The sequence below is a fragment of the Lissotriton vulgaris genome, chromosome 4_1 (assembly GCF_964263255.1).
Source record: "Lissotriton vulgaris chromosome 4_1, aLisVul1.2, whole genome shotgun sequence".
In the NCBI taxonomy this organism is placed as follows: domain Eukaryota; kingdom Metazoa; phylum Chordata; class Amphibia; order Caudata; family Salamandridae; genus Lissotriton; species Lissotriton vulgaris.
Window position 1 is genome coordinate 2,043,460,536 of NC_141691.1, and position 19,339 is coordinate 2,043,479,874.

The following is a 19,339-nucleotide window of genomic DNA, read 5'->3' on the forward strand; positions in this document are numbered from 1 at the left end:
CTTGTAGACGTTGAACAGCGTCGGGCTGAGGGATGAGCCCTGAGGGACGCCGCAGATGATCTCGGTGGCTTCGGAAGGGCGGGAGGCGGACGCTCTGGGTTCTGCCGGAGAGGAAGGACGTGGTCCAGTCAGGGGCCTTCTCTTGGATTCCGGCTTCTAGGAGGCTTGTAGTTAGAGTGGGATGGGAGACCGTGTCGAAGGCGGCTGACAAATCCGTTGTCTAGTTGGCGCCTGATGTCGTCTGTGGCGGCGATGAGGGCTGTCTCGGTGCTGTGGTTTCGTCTGAACCCGGACTGGGACGGGTCCAAGATGTTGTTGTCTTCCAGGTGGCGAGCCAGTTGCATGTTGACGATTTTCTCGATGACCTTCACCGGGAACGGGAGCAGGGAGATGGGCCGGAAGTTCTTGATGTCCTTGGGGTTCGCCTAGGGCTTCTTGAGGAGGGCGTTGATTTCGGCGTGTTTCCAGCTTTCCGGTAATGACGCTGTTTCGGAGGAGATGTTGATGAACTTCCTTAGTTGGGGTGCGAGGGCAGCGTCTGCTTTGTTGAATACGTGGTGTGGGCACGGGTCTGACAGAGATCCTGAGTGGATGGAGTTCAGGACCTTGCGTGTCTCGTCGTCATTGACGTTGGACCAGGAGGTCAGGCTGTTGGCGGAGGTGGTGTTCACGGGGGGGGGGTGGGGTCTGGCGTAGTCTGGGCGGTCATCCATTGTCATGGCCAACAGTTGACCCACATGCTGTACTAACGCCAAGCACTCTATGGAAAAAAGACAACGACTGAAGATACTCTACAGAGGGCACTTTGTCAGTCTAGGTAACCACTGGACCCAGGAATGAAGAACTTTTAATTCCACTGTTCACCTCATTCAGTTCTATTCTTTCTCTGTCTGTAGACTCCGCCATGAGTGGAAACACTTCCTGCTGCTCCACCACCACCAGTCATCTGAAGGATGAGCTGGAAAGTCCTCAGGAGAAGGCCAAGCGCCTCTGGGCCTTGCTACGGATTGGCATCACCAACACCATCATCAAGGTACCCTTGTGACATCACTTTACATGAATGTGAATGTAAGGAGGAAAATGCGTTTTGGATTCCCAATAACTTCCACTGGCACCTATACTGAATCTGCACAAAGTGTTGTATACCCATAGTGAAGCTGACAGAGGTTTGGCATGCCAGGTTTCATGCAGATCCCTGCAAGGGGAAAAAAACTTACAGGGATGGCCCAAATCTTTTTCATTTTTCATTGAAGCTCCCTTGATGAATGATGCCCACTACTGTAGCAAAAAATGCTAAATGGATGTACACCAAACTTAGCATGAAATAATAATTTTACTCGGAAAGTGTTTTTATGTCTTTTGTTGTAAATTTGTTTAGTAGTTTTTGAGATCTGTGAATTTGAAAAATGTGCCGGTGCACATCTGAGAGTTACATTTTAAAGATAACTGGGCAGTTTGTCTGCAAACAGTTCAAGGACCCAGAAACTCAGAAGAAAAAGAATCCTATTGGACACATTTTGCATTTTGTCTCCCCTAGTGATTCGCAGACCAAAAGATGGGATCGCTAACACAAGCACTATGATTGGTTGGCTGCAACAGTGAATGTCAGTTTCACTCTGCATAGATTTACTATTGTCACAAAAATATGTACAGAGGGTATCTAGATTATGTAACAAAAATGAAAATGTTAGTGCTATTTGTATTGCGCACGGCTGCTCCAGCGAAGGAGCGTCCCGGCGCACCGACAAGGTGGCGAACACAACACAACAGGGGAACAGAAAATATTACTAAAAAAATGGGGGAGAGATGGATTTAACAGAGCTCAGAAAATAAATGGGTTTTAGCGGCCTTGCGGAAGGAAAGCAGGTCACCAAGGGTCCGAAGTTTCAAGGGGAGAGCGTTCCAGAGTGCGGCTGCCCGCACCTTAAAAGAGCGACCCCCCACCCGGCTGAGTTTGAACCGAGGGGCTACCGCTAATTCTTGGTCCAGCGAGCGCAAAGTGCGGCCCGGGATATAATGGCACAAAAGTTGGCGCAGTAAGGGAGGCGATAGGCCCTTCAGAATCTTGAAGGAAAGGCACAAAACTTTAAAGTGGATCCGCTGCCTAACGGGTAACCAATGCAGGGCTCGCAAAGATGGACCGGCCGAGCAAAACCTAGGAAGACCTACGATTGCTCTGGCCGCAGCGTTCTGCACTCTTTGAAGTCGGGTTAACTCGGCCTGGTTTAATCCTATAAAAAGGGAGCTGGCGTAGTCCAGCCGGGCCAAAACCGTTGCTTGCACCACCAATTGACGAGTTGCGGCATCAAAGTATTTAAGGGCAGGGCGCAGAATGCGCAAGATGCCGAAGCAACACGCCGCCGTCCTTTTAGTGTGGCCAACGAAGTTGAGGGAAGGGTCCAGCCAGACACCAAGATTTTTGATCTCCGCAACCGGAGTGGGGGTCGGCCCCAGCTCAGAGGGCCACCAAGTATCTCCCCATAGGTCCGTCCGCTTCCCCAAGATCATCACCTCCGTTTTTTTGGCGTTTAGTTGGAGACAGTTGGACGTCATCCAACCAGCCACCGCCCTGAGTCCTTCTCTGAATCTTGGGGCATCCATCCCAGAGTCCCCGCTGATCGTGACCGCTAGCTGGGTGTCATCTGCGTACGACTCCATGGTCATACCACAGAGCTTCACAACCTCAGCCAGTGGCCTCACGTAGATGTTAAACAACGTGGGGCTCAGCGAGGAACCCTGTGGGACCCCAAGAGACAGAGGATGACATTTGGACTGGTAGGGCGGGGACGCCACACAGAAGGAACGATCCCTGAGAAACGAACGAAACCACTGGTGTGCAGTGCCGATCACCCCTATCTCCTCAAGACGTTGCAGGAGAATATCATGGGAGACCGTGTCAAAGGCGGCGCTTAGGTCTAACAAAACAAGCGCCGCCGTTTGACCTGCATCCAGAACTGCCCGCAGGTGCTCGACCATAGATAACAGTGCTGTCTCCGTACTGTGGCCAGCCCGAAAACCATTCTGGGTGTCGTCCAGAATGTTGTCACGCGACAGATAACCAGTGAGGGCGGTGTTAACATGCGCCTCCGCGAGTTTGGCTGGCCACGGGAGAAGCGAAATCGGGCGGTAGTTCTCCGATTTTGTAGGGTCGAGAGATGGTTTTTTCAAAATGGGCATTACTACCGCATGCTTCCATTTCAGAGGCACCTGGCCTGATGATAGCGACGTGTTGATTAAGTCGCAAACCGGGCGAGCAAAAATCTGGTCTCTGAACATTGGTGGCTTGAGCGGGTCGTCCGGCGACCCAGACTTAACTCGAAGAGCCAAGGCCGTGTAAGACTCCAAAGAGAGAGAGGGGAGAGAGTCTAGCACCACCTGATCCGGCAGGATGGGTAGCCCCATACTGGTATCAAATTCTCTGGCAATATTATCTCCATCCATTTGATCTGTAAACAATATTATCCTGCAATCTGCACATTATGTGGAAAATTCATTATTATCTGGTAAATGCTGGTGACACAGAATTACATAAATCCACTGGCCCTCACATCATTATCAATTGTTTTTTTCAACAAGTTATTCAGACATTGTAATTCCAGTTATTATTAACCACTCTCTAAATAAAAGCACTTTTTCCAGCTAAATCCCCCAAGGTTATATTAAAAAATAATTACTGGTTAACATGTGTAATATGATCCTTTATTGCAGTGAAGTGTTCTGGTGACATTCAAAAAACAGCCTTCGGCCTCTTGATCAAAGGCACCAGGGGTTTTGAAGTCCCTGGCCTTGGTATGCAGATTCACTAGCCATCCTGCTGGAGGCAGTGTGAACAACACCTTCTGGAGCAAGCGTTGTTTCTGGCCTAAGAGAGTGAGGGCTCGTGCCTGCGGGGGGTCAGAAACATATACATTCACGCATGCACATATATTACATAGTGGTGATAGCCGCTGTGAATTTAAGTTCGAGTCACAGAAAACATTTTTAGATTTGCCTGCAAGTTTTGACACAGAAGACGGAATTGCACAAAACTTTACATTTGGTGAGTTCAGTCAGCTAAGTTTCCGCTTGGCCCATTTCCCGAAGATCCATCCACAGGGCAAAAAGTTGTAGGTGAGTGAAAAATCCATAGGACCTGGGTAAATTAGCATGGTCCTTAAGGCAATAGCTAATAATTAATTGCTGAAGAAAAATATATTGCAAAACATGTTTTAATATAAAATATTTGAAAATAATTCTTTTATGTACATAACTGACAGTGGGGTGACCCAGACATGGACAAATCCAGTACCACTCGCCGCCCACATCCTAAAGCTGCGTCACAGCTATATGCAGTGATAGTAGACCATGGCCTGACAGACGCTTGGCGTTTTTCACATAACACTAGCAGAGAAGGCTCATGCATCACATCAGCGACCGGGGCATAGTCACGTATAGACTATTGGCTTGCTACCAAAGACACTGTCATGGATAACTAATACTACATTAATAACCCCAGACACTATCAGATCATGCTCCAGTGCTCCTGGAACTCATGATGCCCCAGGCTCCCACACGCACCTTCACTTGGCGACTATCACCTGGAGCATTGCGCGTCCAGTTGTTTTGAAATGAGGTACACACTGCCATTGTAGATTACTTCTCAACAAATGAAGGATCAGTGGATTCCCCAATGGTGTTGTGGGAAGCATTCAAGGTCATCATAAGAGGTGTCTGTATTGCAAAACAAACAAGAGTCCTAAAAGCCATACGCATCAGACTCATGTGCCTTGAGACTGAGCTGCGAGCTTTGGAACAAGACTTTTTTCGATCCAATAACCAGAGCACTCTAGCGCGCATAGGTGAAACCTTGTCTGGGTATAATGAGGAAGCAGAGCGAGAAGTACACTACCTAGGTCAAAAGGCCAAGGCTCGTAGATATGGAGAGGGTGAGTGGCCCAGTAAGACACTAACCCACATGCTTAAACTTCCTGCTGCACATAGTTATATTGCTTACTTTGTGGGTGAACATGAGGAACACCACACTTGATCCACTGATATACTGCACTTTATGACCGCTTACTACTCTGAGCTCTTTCAATCTAAATCTCACAATCCCATGGACCAAATTAAAAACTATCTGGATTCAATACAACTACTATGGCTGGATGACGTGTGTCATCAATATCCTAGACTCCAGAAGCCTCCTCAACGATAAGGCCTCGGCCTGGATGGTCTTACTGCATCCCTTTATAAAGAATTCACTGCCACACTAATCCCTCATCTTCAAGCCATGTACCAGTCCTCTATGGAAACTGGGGAATTACAACAATCACTGGGAGAGCCGGTCATTTTTATCACAATAAAACCTTGCAAATCGGCCACTTCATGTGACTCATATAGGCCAATCTCCATAATCACCGAACATAACAAAATCTTAGCCAAGCTTATCTCTAACTGCCTATCACTGCTTCTACCTGCCATAATAGGACCTGATCAATCAGGCTTTGTGCCAGATCGATCGACCGCACACAATCACCGCACCTTCTTGGCGATCATGCATGGGACAGATCTAAGCATGGCAGCAGTGGCAGCCCTACTTAGCACCACCAAGGCGTTTGACTCTCAAAATTTACCTGGCCTGGGTGGGCAAACAACCTAGAATAGCATGAGAAGTCCTCACACTACCCTTCTGCCAAGGAGGCCTACTTGCGCTAGAGCTGACACTGTATGTGCTATGCACCCAAGCCCCCTATCTACATTTCTGGCTATACTGGCCCGTCAAATTTCCGCCACAAACGGCTGTTGAGGCGGATCTCACTTCACCACACCAACACCATTATTCACAGCTCTCTATCAAACCTACAGATGCTCCAGGATGCCAGCGGACACTGTGTGAGATGGGCTTGGCACAGATTGAGAAGACGAGCATCCCTGGACTGCTTATATGCTCCATCTATCCATATCACATGCCATCCTCCTTTACTAGCTCTAGTTGAGCCACTTTTACACATATGCCGATCTAAAGCCGAATTACCATTTCGTAGCTGCACCCAGGCTGACTGACACTCCCACTCCCACAATAGTGGATATGCTCCTCTACACTCAAATAGGAGCCACGTGTTGCGCAAACCATGCTACTTTCCCGGCTCCCCCACCATGCTCTGGAGCACGTGCTCACGCATACCTCTCACCGCAAACGTATCACTAGATTATACGCGGTGACACAGTATAAGATAAGACACCAATATGCACCCCAAAGGCGTTAGCCCAGTGGCAACTGGATACACCCCCCCTCCCCTCATCACTATGGACCAATGACATTACTGCTGTGCGCAATCTGATGCACTATCCCCCAACTACAGATTGCACCTTATACAATTCAAATTTCTACATAGACTATACCGCACCTCCCTGCAACTGAAACGCATGGAACTAAACGAGGAGGCATGCTGTAAAAGATGCCCAACACCCTTGGCAACATTCCTACATCTGGCCTGGGAATGCCCCAACATACTGAATTATTGGTGGGAGATACACTCCGCAATTCAACAAATGATGGAACATGAGATCCCCTTTACCCCACTAATCAGCCTGTTAGGATCATTAAGGATGTGCCTGCATCTTTGCGCCACCTAATGGCTATGCTATTATTACTAGCTCAACAGCAACTCGCTAAACACTGGGGTAGGAAGGGTGTCCCCAAAGTTGCCTCAAGGCTAAAGGACATGACATACTGCAAGGAACAACTGGCCCAATATTGGGAACTGATGTCCTTTCAAACCCTCCCGAAAGATAATTAGGAACCAATTCTGGCTCACCTGCGCTCACAAGCTACCACCTCACCCTAAACCACCACATGCAACAAAGCATTTCCACAATCCCACAAATATTTTTGGGGAAGAGGTTAACGTAGGTTTGCTGAAGGATGACAAAGCCCAGCTCTATGTTCCACAGAACAAACTAAAACTGATCAAGATATCCGCATAACACCTCCTATATACCAGGATGACCTTTGTGACGATTACATGTAAATGTTAGTTTAAGATGTAATGTCTAGCCGACACCTGCAATGCTCTCTACAATACAGATGATGTAAATGACAGGCAACCCTCCTCCTCTTTTCCTTTTCTTCCCTCCCTTCCCCCCATCCCCCCCTCCCCCCACCCCCCCATTTCTGCTTACTGCTCCTATGTTTGGGGATGCATCCTTTGCACTGCATGTTGTTTTGTTTCATAAATGCCAATAAAAGAAATTATACAACATATTTAAAAAATGATAAATATGGTTACTTAGAAGTAGTTTGGGGGACCAACTCCAGCAGGGAGCCAGTCAAGGTAGCCAACAAAGTCCAAAGGAACAGTTACTTTTGCAAGAGAAGCTGTCTCCAGTCCAATTCCAGCATTAGTATCCATTTGCCATTAACTTTGATGGAGTGGTCCTGATTTAAGGATACAGGCTACTGAAGATACTCAAGGATGCTGAAGATGTTGTGCAGTCGGGGGTCTTCCTGGAGCCACTCCTCCGTACACGGTCTTGGTGATTCAACTTTGTAAAGGGATCAATGTCCCTAGAAGTCCTCTCGTGTTCAGCAAAAGTCCAGTTGACACTGGACTACTGGTCACCCAGTACAACAAAGTCAGTGATTTCCACCTTTTGGTGAAAACTGTCCTTCGGGGTGACCAAACTGCACTCCGACAGCTCCCCAGGTCAACATACTTGGGTACTTTTGTGCACCAGGTATCAGTCTTCCAGGCTGCACTAAACTCATCAGGCAAGCTTCTTCAGCTTTTGTGGACCTGTGCTGTGAATAGGAAGTCATACAAATGTCTCTTGGAGTCTCTCCTGACTGGGCCCTAGGATGTCTTCTTCTTGAACAGGACTCAGCATGCACAGTCCTTTCATTGGCTAATCCAAGGAGCAGCAGGTGTAGTCCAACTTCGGTGCAGTCTCTCTTTGCCACGTTCATGGTGAGACCTTCTACAGTCTATATCTCCGGCCCAAGATAGATCTGGGTCCTAGGTCCAAGGGGTACGCCTTTTTTTTTTTGGTAAACCTTTATTGTTACGTAAATCAGTTACAGTCACGGGTCTACCAACCATCACGGTCGGCCATCAGGACAGAGGCGGTCAAATCAAACAATTAAGCCATAAAAATGCAAAGGTTCGCCTCCCATACACTCTGTTGTAACTCAGGAGAGCATGTATACCATATTGGTAACAGGATTAAAGAAGGTTTCTTTTTTAAATTAAAGAAAGAACAGGATCTGATGTCGCACAATTAAACCATAACAAATCAAGGGATACTCGTAAGACAGGATATTCACAGTCAGGACCACCGTAGGTAAGATATTAGCGCCAGTGTACATAATCAGGATAGACGATAAACATTACATTTCTCCCACCTAAACAGTGTCTGCCCGCTGTAACGTAAAGCATTGAAAAGACATCCACCCTTATTATTTGAACTAGCAAAACGCACGGAGAGTTACCTCTAATCAGCTCCCGGGAAGAGAAGAAGAAAGTGAAAAAAAAGCCAAGTATGACAAAAAGAAAGGAAGGCCATAGAAACAGAAAAGGAAAAAAACAATAATACCCCTCCCCCATCCCCCCACTCTGCACCCCTGCATACGGCTACGGCCTACCCCCCTAGCAGCGTGCCTGTCGCCCAGTGTCTAAAACCCGAAATATAGAAGGAAGAGAAATAGAAAGGAGAAAGAGACAATAATCTACACGAAAGTAGAAAGAAAAGGGAAAGGAAAGAAGTTAACTAGAGCCCCCCGATAGGAGAAAGAAAGAAAACTTGGAGGGTTCCCAGTACAGCCCCCCCGCCCACCGCCGCGTGGCATTTCAATGACACCGGAGTTGTTACCAAAGCATCAAAGACACCAACATAAACAGGATAACAGTCGCCGCTTAGCTCCTCAAGTCCCCCAGCTAAGATGAAAGTCCCCCCGTGTAACAACAGAAGAGACCAGAGTACCATTAATTCACGTAGACCCACCCAGCCCCAATCATAAACATATCCCAGTCCGTGTGGTGCAGGGTCGGGCAATCAAAGTACCAGAGTGAACAAGCAGGCCAGTCCGGAGAGAAGCCGGAAATCTTGCAATGCACCAGGATACGACACACTCGAAAGCCATCAGCCGCCACTTGGTCTTTCACGATCCGGAGAACAAAGTTTAGCGCAAAAAGAATAGTCATTGCCCAGTTTCTGGGTCTCATGACGAAACCCGCCACCGGAGAAGGAGCGTGAGAGAGAGAGCGATAAAAACACATCTGGTGGTTTCTCCAACTAAACCATGTACCCATGGAACCAGGTGTCCCTTTAGCAATCCACTGGGAACGAACAGGGAGTCCTCCAAGTACAAACATTCGCCTCTCAGCCACCGATAGAGTCACCTCAACTCCCCACAGCAGCGTCTTCACGGCAAAGTGTAGAAGGGGCCACACAAACAAAGTCTCCTAAAGACGATACCGGCATCGGGCTCTCTTTCCATTCCACATGTACCGGGATCACCCCCATAACGATCTATTCTAGATTCTGCCCTTCCAGCACACAGGGGGTATCCGATCTCCTCCCTTCGGTCTTCAGTGCGCACTGCCACCGCCATGGTCAGGTATGTCTTATTGAGGCGCTCCTTCCAAAAGGGACTCCCAGCATGAGCGCCACTCAGACAAACACCAGAGCCGCCAGCCCTCGATATAGGGAAAAGCATAGTATCACCAAGTCCTCCACGTTTGCACACAGTATGAGTGCCATCTCCACTTCCCCACTGATAGTCACATACGAGCCCCCTCAATCCAAAAAGTGCCGCAACAACGTTGTGCCGCAACCAGCTCCGATCACCTGGGATGCGGGATGTAAACAGCGGCACGCGGGCCAAACAAGGTTCCGGTAGGGAAACAAAGAGCAGCGTCTAGGTTTCCATTTTCATCCATCAGCAATCGGGGGGGGGAACATGATCAGCATAGAGGGATGGCATATTTCTCGTTCACCAGGCTCCACGGGGCGAGCGCTGGATGCACACTCTCGTGGGTGGGCTGACCTCCATAACGGTCGACCGGCACCTTCCGGGTCTGCGTGGCCGTTGTTGTTGCACTCTCGGCCGGCAGCAGCATCACGCGGGGTCCCGGCTTCGGGTCTCATGCAGGCCATAACGTACGAGGGTCCATATCTCCGTCTTCAGGACACGAAAATCCCTCGGAGTCGAACACAGCAACACAGCACCCTTTCCCACGTTCGGGAGCACCGTAGCAGCGCAGGATAGTCGACGGGATCAGGCGGCGGGGGAAGAAGGTCGACGGAGCCGGGAGCCCGGGCGACCATCTTGGTCGCCGGTCTGGCCCCGCCCCCAAGGGGTACACCTTTTATGCCCAGGAAGTGCTTTTGGGGGCAGTGGGCACTAGCCAATGAGCTACTAGGTTCTAAGTCCACCTGATGACAACTTCCTGTAATGTGTGGCATCTCCCTATCCTATAGTGTTCTATTCTGCCCACTCCCCAGATGGCTGAACCTTTCTCTTGGTGTGTGGAGCAGCTAGCCCACTCTAGTGATGTCGCAACCTGGATGCTACACTCCCATGAAAAAAAATGTTTGGTCATTGTTTCCCCCCTCTCTGTCCCGACACCAAGCTCTCTAACCAGACAAAAGAGCATCCCCACTCGACGGTGTTCGCCATTTGCCCTTCAAAGGCAGTTTCCCCTTTGAAGCTTGTCTTTTGGGCTAACACCCTTTGTTGCTTCCTTCCAGGTGGAGGTAATATCTCCTCCAGCTGTAGTAAAATCCTGGAAGACGTTTACATGTCTCCCCTGGCAGGCAGGAGACTGTCTTGTGGCCATCATCTGCAAATGGCCACTGGAAAACTGGAGCAACAGAGTAGCAACTTTCTAAAAGTGCCTTAAGCAACAAGTTACATTAATTTGGGAATCAAGTTGGGCTTAATGTAATGAGTTCTTTGATACCTTGACATACCAACTTTAGTAGTCCCATTCAGAAGTTAGCACAGTTTAGTTGTTAGCGTTTAACCCTGTACTCTTCAATGTGGCTATGAGCCTCTCTCACAGTAAAAATTACAATTGTGAGTTTGTTCTGTTAGAACATGTAAAACACATGTTCTCTTTTATAATATGTTACACTGTGTCACAGGACTCAATGGGCCTGCTGTAAGGCTAACTTATACTCATTAAAAAGAGAGATTTGAGCGTTGCCCTTATTTTAGATGGCCCATTACTGCTGCAGGACCTGGGGGACACTTTAACTTACAGGCTGTGTACCCCAATACTATGTACTAGGGACTTATAAGTACGTTTTAGTAAGCCAATTAAGTATAGTCGATTTACCAATACACTTTTGAGAGTCAAAAGCAGTGGCACTTAGGTCTGGATAGCATGCCTCAGTGCCTCTCAGAGTCGAAAAACCATCAGTCTTAAACTTTGGGGGTGATCATGACAAAAAGAGGCATTTCCTTACAATAATATAGGGACCTTCATGATCAGCATGCTGTCTAATCTGAAGTCTTTATGTCCATGGATTATTATACACATTCCTCGAGAATATTAACTATATGAGGAACAGTACCTATGACTTCTCCACCGTCTGGTAGAGTTGCGGGTGTTAATGGCAATATGTGTCCTTCTTGAAGCATCGCCAGATCTACTTTGTTCCTGTCCAAGTAGGTCAAGACCCGCTTTATCTTTTGGGAGTTGTTTACAGCCCTGACATTCGAGGATAATATTTTCAGAGTCCTCTTAGCTGGTACTGCTGTCTGTGCTTTAAATCTTTGGTGTATCCGTGTCAGTGACTGGGTAGAGCCAAAGCTGCAAGTTTGTCATTGGTGACTCGAATTCCGATTGTGTATGACCATACAGTCTAAACATCCGTCACCCTCCACACACTGAACCCCATCCATATCCTGGACAAACATTGGTCAGAGAATACATGACGGTACACACCTCGGGCATGCAAGTGAGCAGCCCACCCCTCCAGCTGAATACTACAAGATATTTAAGTGCATTGTCTTATCATGATAGAAAATAGCAGCGCAAGGCGCTCAAACATGAATGTTGGCAGATCTTCATGAGACTCTGCATCAACCAGCATTGGCCCAGTGAGCTTACTCACACAGTCAACAATTCGCAAAGAGCAACTACAAGTTATATGAGGGTAGGTTGCCTGTTTACTACGTTATTCCACATCCTCCATGTTTGGTGTCTGGGGTTGGCTGTTTCATTTTTAGGGAGCTACACTCTTGTTCTGGAGTAGTATTAACTCTAAGGTACTTCCCGCAGGTCTTGGTAGCATCGTCAACAGATGTGGAAATGTGGATCGGATAGAGCATGTCGAACCGGAGGCTCGCAATATGCGTTTCAGAGTGGAGAACCTCTGTTGTGCCTCCTGCACCACTATAGTAACATTGGGGTAAACAAAGATGTCAGAACCTTGATACAGAAGGTAGCCTTGCTCCAGCCTCAGAGGTATATCTCGATCACAGAAATTCAGTAGTCGTACCACCATACAATTTGGAGGGGCCTGGGATCCAGAGAGCGGTGCGCACGTTCAACCAGGAACACCTCTGAAAAGGGTGTCCTACCCAATAGGCCAATAGCAGAATCTCTACAAACTTATCAGGACATTCCATGTTGGTTGATTCTTCAATTCCTGAAATATCTGTAATCTGCAATCCCTGTAATGCTTGCGGTGCAAGCAGGCCTCAAGATGTTCCATCTTAGCATCTATTAATGTGAACATTCTCTCCATTTTAAGCACCTTTTTGGTTGGTAATACTGGTGTCACCTTCAAGATCCGACATTTGTCTCTCACTACCATCTAGTCTCTCATTCTGGTGGTCAAAGTGCTCCGACAGCCAATCCAGCCCCAAAAGAGGGTAGGCTGGCCTTGAGGTCCAGTAGTATGGCATCTGTGGTATCTCCTGCAGCGTTATCCCGACAAGAGCTCAGCAGTCCTGTTTCGATCAAACACCAACTTCCATGCTTTGGGTCAGATTTGCCTATATTTACCAGATGAGATGGCAGAACAGTTTAAGAATGCTTGGGCGATGGGTATGTTAACACGCGATACAGCAGCATCAAAGGACTGACCCAGTCCATAGCGGCAGAGGGTCCACAAGGTGTCCGAAATGGACACCACACTTGTGGAACTCAATCATATGTGGCAACGGTATCATTTATGGTGGACATGGCCAAACCTTATAGAGTAGCTTGATGGGTTACCTTCATGACAGATTTACTGGCAAAAAGAAATTAACTTATCACTTAGCCCTTAGCTACAAAGCCTGTGACCATGTAACCTAGTTTGAGGATGCAGTAGCCATCGTCTACTTTCTTGGAGGGTACACTTTAGGTGAACATACTTTCAGCATCTCTGATTAAAAAAGTGGAGCACCTTTGTTGAGATTGCAGATTGTTGAATGGAAGGGGAAAAACAAAAGGCAGGTTAGCAAAATGAATAGGGCGAGGCTGGCCAACTCTTCCATCCCCAAGTCATTGAAAACCGGCATTGTGTGGCCTTTCTTGTGAGATATCAAGGAATCATGTCTGATGGTTTTTGAAAAAGCATCTACATGCTGCAGAATAGAGGTCATTTGACTGACACACAGCACACTACCCATTTTGTGATCCTTGCTGGAGAATGCCCTCTGTAAATAACTGACTTTATTTGCTGCTAACTTTCTAACTGTGTTTGGCTGCTTTCATTTGTATGGTTCATGTTCTTTTAATCTCTAATCCTAGATGAAGAAATCAGACCTTCGATCCCTTCAATTAACCCATGGCATCGAGCATCAGCGCCACGTGCTCTTCCAGGACCCTGTGCTCCAGGTGATATACAGCCACCAGAGGAAGGGCTTTGTCAGCCTGGATGCCGCTGGCAGGATCCACCTGCACCAGCAGGATGGGCGCATCGCAAACTCTCTTCACCCCACTGGACCACTGACCGGTCTGCTGCATGTCTCCCGTGTGAACCAGTACGTGGCTTGGCACTTGGATACCCTGAAAGTGCTTAGTGCAGACTTTGCAGTGATTTCCACCATACAGTCTGCCCGCAAAATCTGCTGCGCCACATACAACGAACAGAGGAATGAGGTGGTCACTGGTGGGGCCGCATATATCGCAATCTGGCATTTCCGTGTTGGCTTCCGCCAGATGGTCTGCCAGAAAGTGATGTCTCAGGGCTTCAATGAGTGTGACATGGTCAGCGTGCTGGTCCTGGAGAGGACCTTGCTTCAATCCCAGAAGTGCTTTGCAGTCTGTGACAACAACGTGGCTGTTTTCAACTTATCTGAAGGCGCTCTGATCTCTTTCCGAAGGGCCCTCCACCTACGGTAAGCCCTATCATGATGTACATTTCTTCTTTTATTTATTGAGAGGTTACACTCTAAACATGTTGCCTTCTATTTCAGGCATGTAGGGATCTTTGGATCCACAGTTTTCTGTATGAGAACCCTCTCAGATGTTCTCAGGTCTGATTGAACATTATTTTCCTGGTGCACAATGTGATGTTTCTCGATTTTTGTATTCAGTACTTTCTCTTGCATGTTCATAGTGAAATGTTATATTGAATTCTGTGATTCTCCCAGCTGTGGCAGGAGACTGTTGGCTGGAGGAGGATTCAACCCTCATCCCATGCTAAGGCTCTCCTATGCCTATTGTGTTAACACTCTTACAAACCTGACCAGGCAAGTCTAAAAAGGAACCCCAGTAAGGTTAGAGGGAGCATACAACTGCCGTAAGAACATAAGAACATTGGAATGTTGTTAGCGGGACCATAATACCAGGTGTAGGCCTTTGGCTCCAGCATTCCAACCATGGTCGTTCTGGTTTGCCCTATTTTCTTTAGAACTTTCAACCTTGACTGGGCGGATTATTTAAGTAGCTTCATTTATTTATTGATTGATCTATAATATCTCGGAGCCTGCAATCTCTGTATAAAAGCTTGTCTCTGATTTTAACAGTCGGGTCGTGATGTGTCTAGTCGCTTGTAATTACGGAATGACGTACTAAAAAAAGTGAAGGATGGAATGCTTGAATTGATCTGAACCAATGGTAATTACTTGGGGCTGCATCCCAGTCCCTCATTATTTTGCCCACCAGGCCACCTCAGATTAAACCAAGCCATGTGCAAATCAGCCTTGATCCTGCTGCAGTAGAAACACTCCATCCCGAACTGCCAAGCCAGGTCCTCTCTGAAACGAAATGCAAGTAACCCAAGACTGGTGTTGGTTTCTTTGGGCCTCTTCCGTTTGGTGCAGCTTGGTACCAGTGGCAAAGTGAGCATTGAACCCATGTCTGGGCATGCCCATCGCTCTTAGGGTGTCACGATGAAGAGCTTAAAAAGGTGATAAATGGAATGCTTGAATTAATCTCAGGCACTGGAAGTTACTCAGGGCCGCATCTCAGTACATCTTTTTTTGTCCATCAAATTAGACCCAGCCACATGCAACTCAGCCTTGAATCCTGCTCCAATAGGAACAGTCCAGCTCCAACTGCACTCAAGCTGTACCTCATTGATGAGACCTACATAGCTCAGAACCATTGTGGGGTTACTTAAGTTCCAATCTAGAGAAGACCTGACCTCACAGTTTTGGCAGGACTGTTCTTATTGGAGGACCAAGACTAATTTGCATAAAGTGGATCTCTGTTTGGATTGGCAGAGTGCACGAAAATCAAAGGTCTGGAATGAGGCCAGAGTGAGCGCTAGTGACTGAAATTACTTCAAGCATTCCTTCCCTTGCCTTGTTGATTTTATAACTGAGTGATGAGATTGTTCAAATGGAACAACTTATTACAGTTGAGTTGTGATGTCTTTATGCCTGCTGCCAAAACCAGCAGCGAATGCAGCTTACATAGCATAATGACAGCTGCAGCTAAAATGTAACATAGCTTTTCGTTCTTCTCATCTGATTTTCTAAAATGGAAAGTGATCAGCAGAAAGAAGATTTTTTACTGCAACGTACTTCTTTTTTGCGTAGATGAAACTTCTCTGCATGCTTCTATGCAATCTGACCATTAAATCAATGGGGTATTGCCCATAAAATCAAAGGACCTGGGTGTAAATTGGTATAAAGAAAAACAATGGTCCTTGACTATCAATCAAAGAGAATTCTTAACTGAAATTCTTTTCTAATTAGAAATGCGATTAAATCTGCATGCTTTAATTCAAGCAAATGGGAGATATATATTCAATTTCACACTGGTTTTATACACGTTAAATGCAAGTCAAAGGTAGTACCCAAGATTAAAGAAAAAGGATTGTGACCACACTTCGGATATTTGTTCTTAACCAAATTTACACATTTATTTACAGTTTCTTAAAACAATTGAAGTTCTAAGCGGAGCAAGTACAGTGAGGAAAGGAAAGGGTGCTCAAGTGTTTTAGAAGGAAAAAGAGGAAAGCGTATTATGCTGTACAATTCCAATATTTACAACAAACAAAAGCGGGGAACCTTCCGCTTTTAGGTTGGCCAGTCCACACGGTTTTGAGGAGAAGGGGGTGGGGCAATATGGGTACAGGCACACAGATTGAGAGGCGTTGACGTTTCGACCCTGGTGCTCTAGGGATATTTGGGGCCTCGGCTGCGGGTCTTCTTCAGGACAAGGGGCATGAAGGGGGACGAGAAAACCTTGGGCGTAATCAGGCACGTAGTCTGGTTAGCCACACACCCGATACATCGTTGGAATCCTCAGGGTGTGCAGATGGACATAGGCTATATAAATTTAAAAAAATACGTTATATTAAAAAAATTTACATTTAAAAAAAGTAGTCCCCTCGAAGTAGCGCCGGCCGCGACCTGCGTGCTGACGTCGTCCAGGAGCGTGAGGAGGAGCGGCGTCCAGGAACGCGAGTAGGAGGCGCGGACATGGCGCAGAGGAGGAGCACTGATGAGCGGCACACAGGCGGTGAGCTGCAGCAGACCGGCGGAGCAGCGAGGAGCACTGAACTGAGGATCTCGGCTGAGCGGCGGACATGGCGCGGGGGAGGAGCACTGACGAGCGGCACACAGGCGGTGAGCAGCAGCGGACCGGCGGAGCGGCGAGGAGCACTGAACTGAGGAGGGGCGGCTGAGGTAAGGCTCTGGGGGACAATGTCGGGGCAGGCAGGGGTCGGGGCACGCGGGGGACGGGGAGTTACAACAAAAAAGCTCCGGTGGACAATGTCGGGGCAGGCGGGGGTCGGGACAGGCGGGGGACCCTCTGGCATAATTGTGCTCAAGCTCCCGACTCCCGCCAGCCGCTCCATACTCTGTGAACTCCTACTCTTATCCCTGCTACCTCTGCTCATCCTCGCCTCCCTGCAAACAGAGCGCCAGAGCCCCACTTACCCAGAAAGCTCCCCAGTGCCTCAGGCGCTGCTGTTGGCCACCACTGCAACACTGGGCCTCTGGCATAATTGTGTGAGGTAAGCCTCCGGAGGACAATGTCAGGGCAGGTGGGGGTCGGGGCAGCCGGGGGACGGGGTGGACGGGGGCCCGGGCTGCTGGCCAATGTCGGGGCAGGCAGGGGTTGGGGAAACCTGATTGCTCCCGGACAAGGTCGGAACGAGCTGCTAGTTAGGAATAAAGTAATCCCTGACATAGATTTTAAGGATATTGCAAGTCATCCCAGATATAGGAACTTGACCTTTGCCCTTGTTCATCAGTATGGGCTTGGAACTCCTTGGTGACTTGCATTATTATTGTAATGCACGCCAGGAGGTACTTTATTCTTCTTATGTAGTTTTGTGAAGCGCAAACCAGTCCTCTTGGGTGGGGAGCCCTGTACAGCAGTCGTGGTCTACAGGTAGCGCATAAGTACTCTCCTTTGGCACCCATCGCCTCACCTGACCCTGGGATCCTGCACAGGGCCGGACCACAGTGTTTTCCACTCCAAAGAGGGGGCTCGGCCGCTGTGACTTTGCCGTCCGAGGGAGGAGAACTACAACCCCCAGCCTGCACTCTGAGGCGCGCATTGCCAGCGTCACCTGTAAGCGCCCGGAGGCGCTTAAAATCGGCACTGCTCCTCCCGCAGCGCGGGCGTGCCCGGGCCAAGGGCGGGCCCGTCCCGCGCCCGTCAGCGACCGAAAGAGCCAGGGCAGGGCCACCCCCTTTACATTTGTGATTGGACATTTACTGCAGACTAAATTGCATAGACTACTAAGCTCTGACAAGCTGAAAGGTACTGTCTTACCATCAAACTAATAAGAACGTTGTAACTCCTAAACTGTTTCTTGGGTGTTGATATTATGGGTAAAAGGAAAACTATGGAGGGGGCAGGGGGCGGCCCAGGAGTAAACTTCACGCAAGGTCCTAGAAAAGCCAAGAAGGTTAAGAAAAATAATAAGAAGACCCCAACAACTGATGTCATGCTTATAGACTGTATAGAAAATCTAGTCAGTGATTGTGAAAGCTTGTTAACCGATTCACAAACCATCGCATTGCATACATACGACCTTCCCGAACCCTCCCAGGCCCCCCACATCCACATACCGGAGATGTTCCGGAAGCTGCCCGGCCCTAGTAATAAACTGCCCTGCCCAGATACTAGCTCATCTCCGCAGAGATTTTCCCAGCCTTTGGGCCAGCAGGGGCCGTGCCACTTGGAGCCTACCGTCGTAGTAGGCTCCAATCGGTTCGCGGTTCTCGCGTATGAATTAGCTACCAGTTACAACGGGGCAGCACACGGGCAATTGGAAGTTCATAATAGTTACCAAGGAGGGGGGGAACTCGACCTGGGGAGTAGTTCATTGCTCCTTATAGCAATGATAAACTCATTAACAACAGAGGTGAAAGAATTAAAAACCCTGGTCATAGATCTAAAAGCCTCACTAGTAGCTAAAGCGCCCCAACCGCCTCCGAGCGATAATCCACCTATTTGGCAACAAGTAGATCTACGGCCAAAAAACCATTCACAGTCAGATAGATTATGTCTTACAACTAACCTACCGCTACCCGTGACTTTATCTCAAAAAGTAGGGCTAGCTAGGTGCACTGGGGCACCAGCATATGGTAGTAAACAAGCTAGCGTTTGGCCTAATCTATCTCCTTCTACACCCCAGTCCTATTTAAAGAATGCAGCATAACTAGCTGCACCTTCTGCTGGACCCTCATTTTACCCTACCCAGACAGTTTATGTGGTTAATGTCCCAAAGGTGGACTACCGGGAACATGGGGACTCATTGGGCAACAAGGTGACACACTGGATTAGACACGTAAGGGGCTGCTGTTCAATAATTAGAGAAGATATTGCGAAGGCAATCAGGCATTCCCACCCAGTGCATCGTTTTGACACCATCGAGCTCACATTAAGATCGCCCAATTGGCCTAGGGGCTACTGGCCCTGGAGTTCAGGACTTGTCCCCCGGGTACATC

General features: G+C 48.1%; 1 protein-coding gene across 1 annotated transcript in view; it reads left to right on the forward strand.

Moving 5' to 3' along the window:
• The window catches only part of WDR97 (WD repeat domain 97), a 474,462-nt gene that overhangs the window by 14,710 nt on the left and 440,413 nt on the right, over window positions 1-19,339 (forward strand). The window contains exons 3-4 of the mRNA XM_086966430.1: window positions 897-1,033; window positions 13,728-14,317. Of these exons, the coding sequence (XP_086822556.1) occupies window positions 897-1,033; window positions 13,728-14,317 (727 nt within the window). The remainder of the gene's footprint in view (window positions 1-896; window positions 1,034-13,727; window positions 14,318-19,339) is intronic.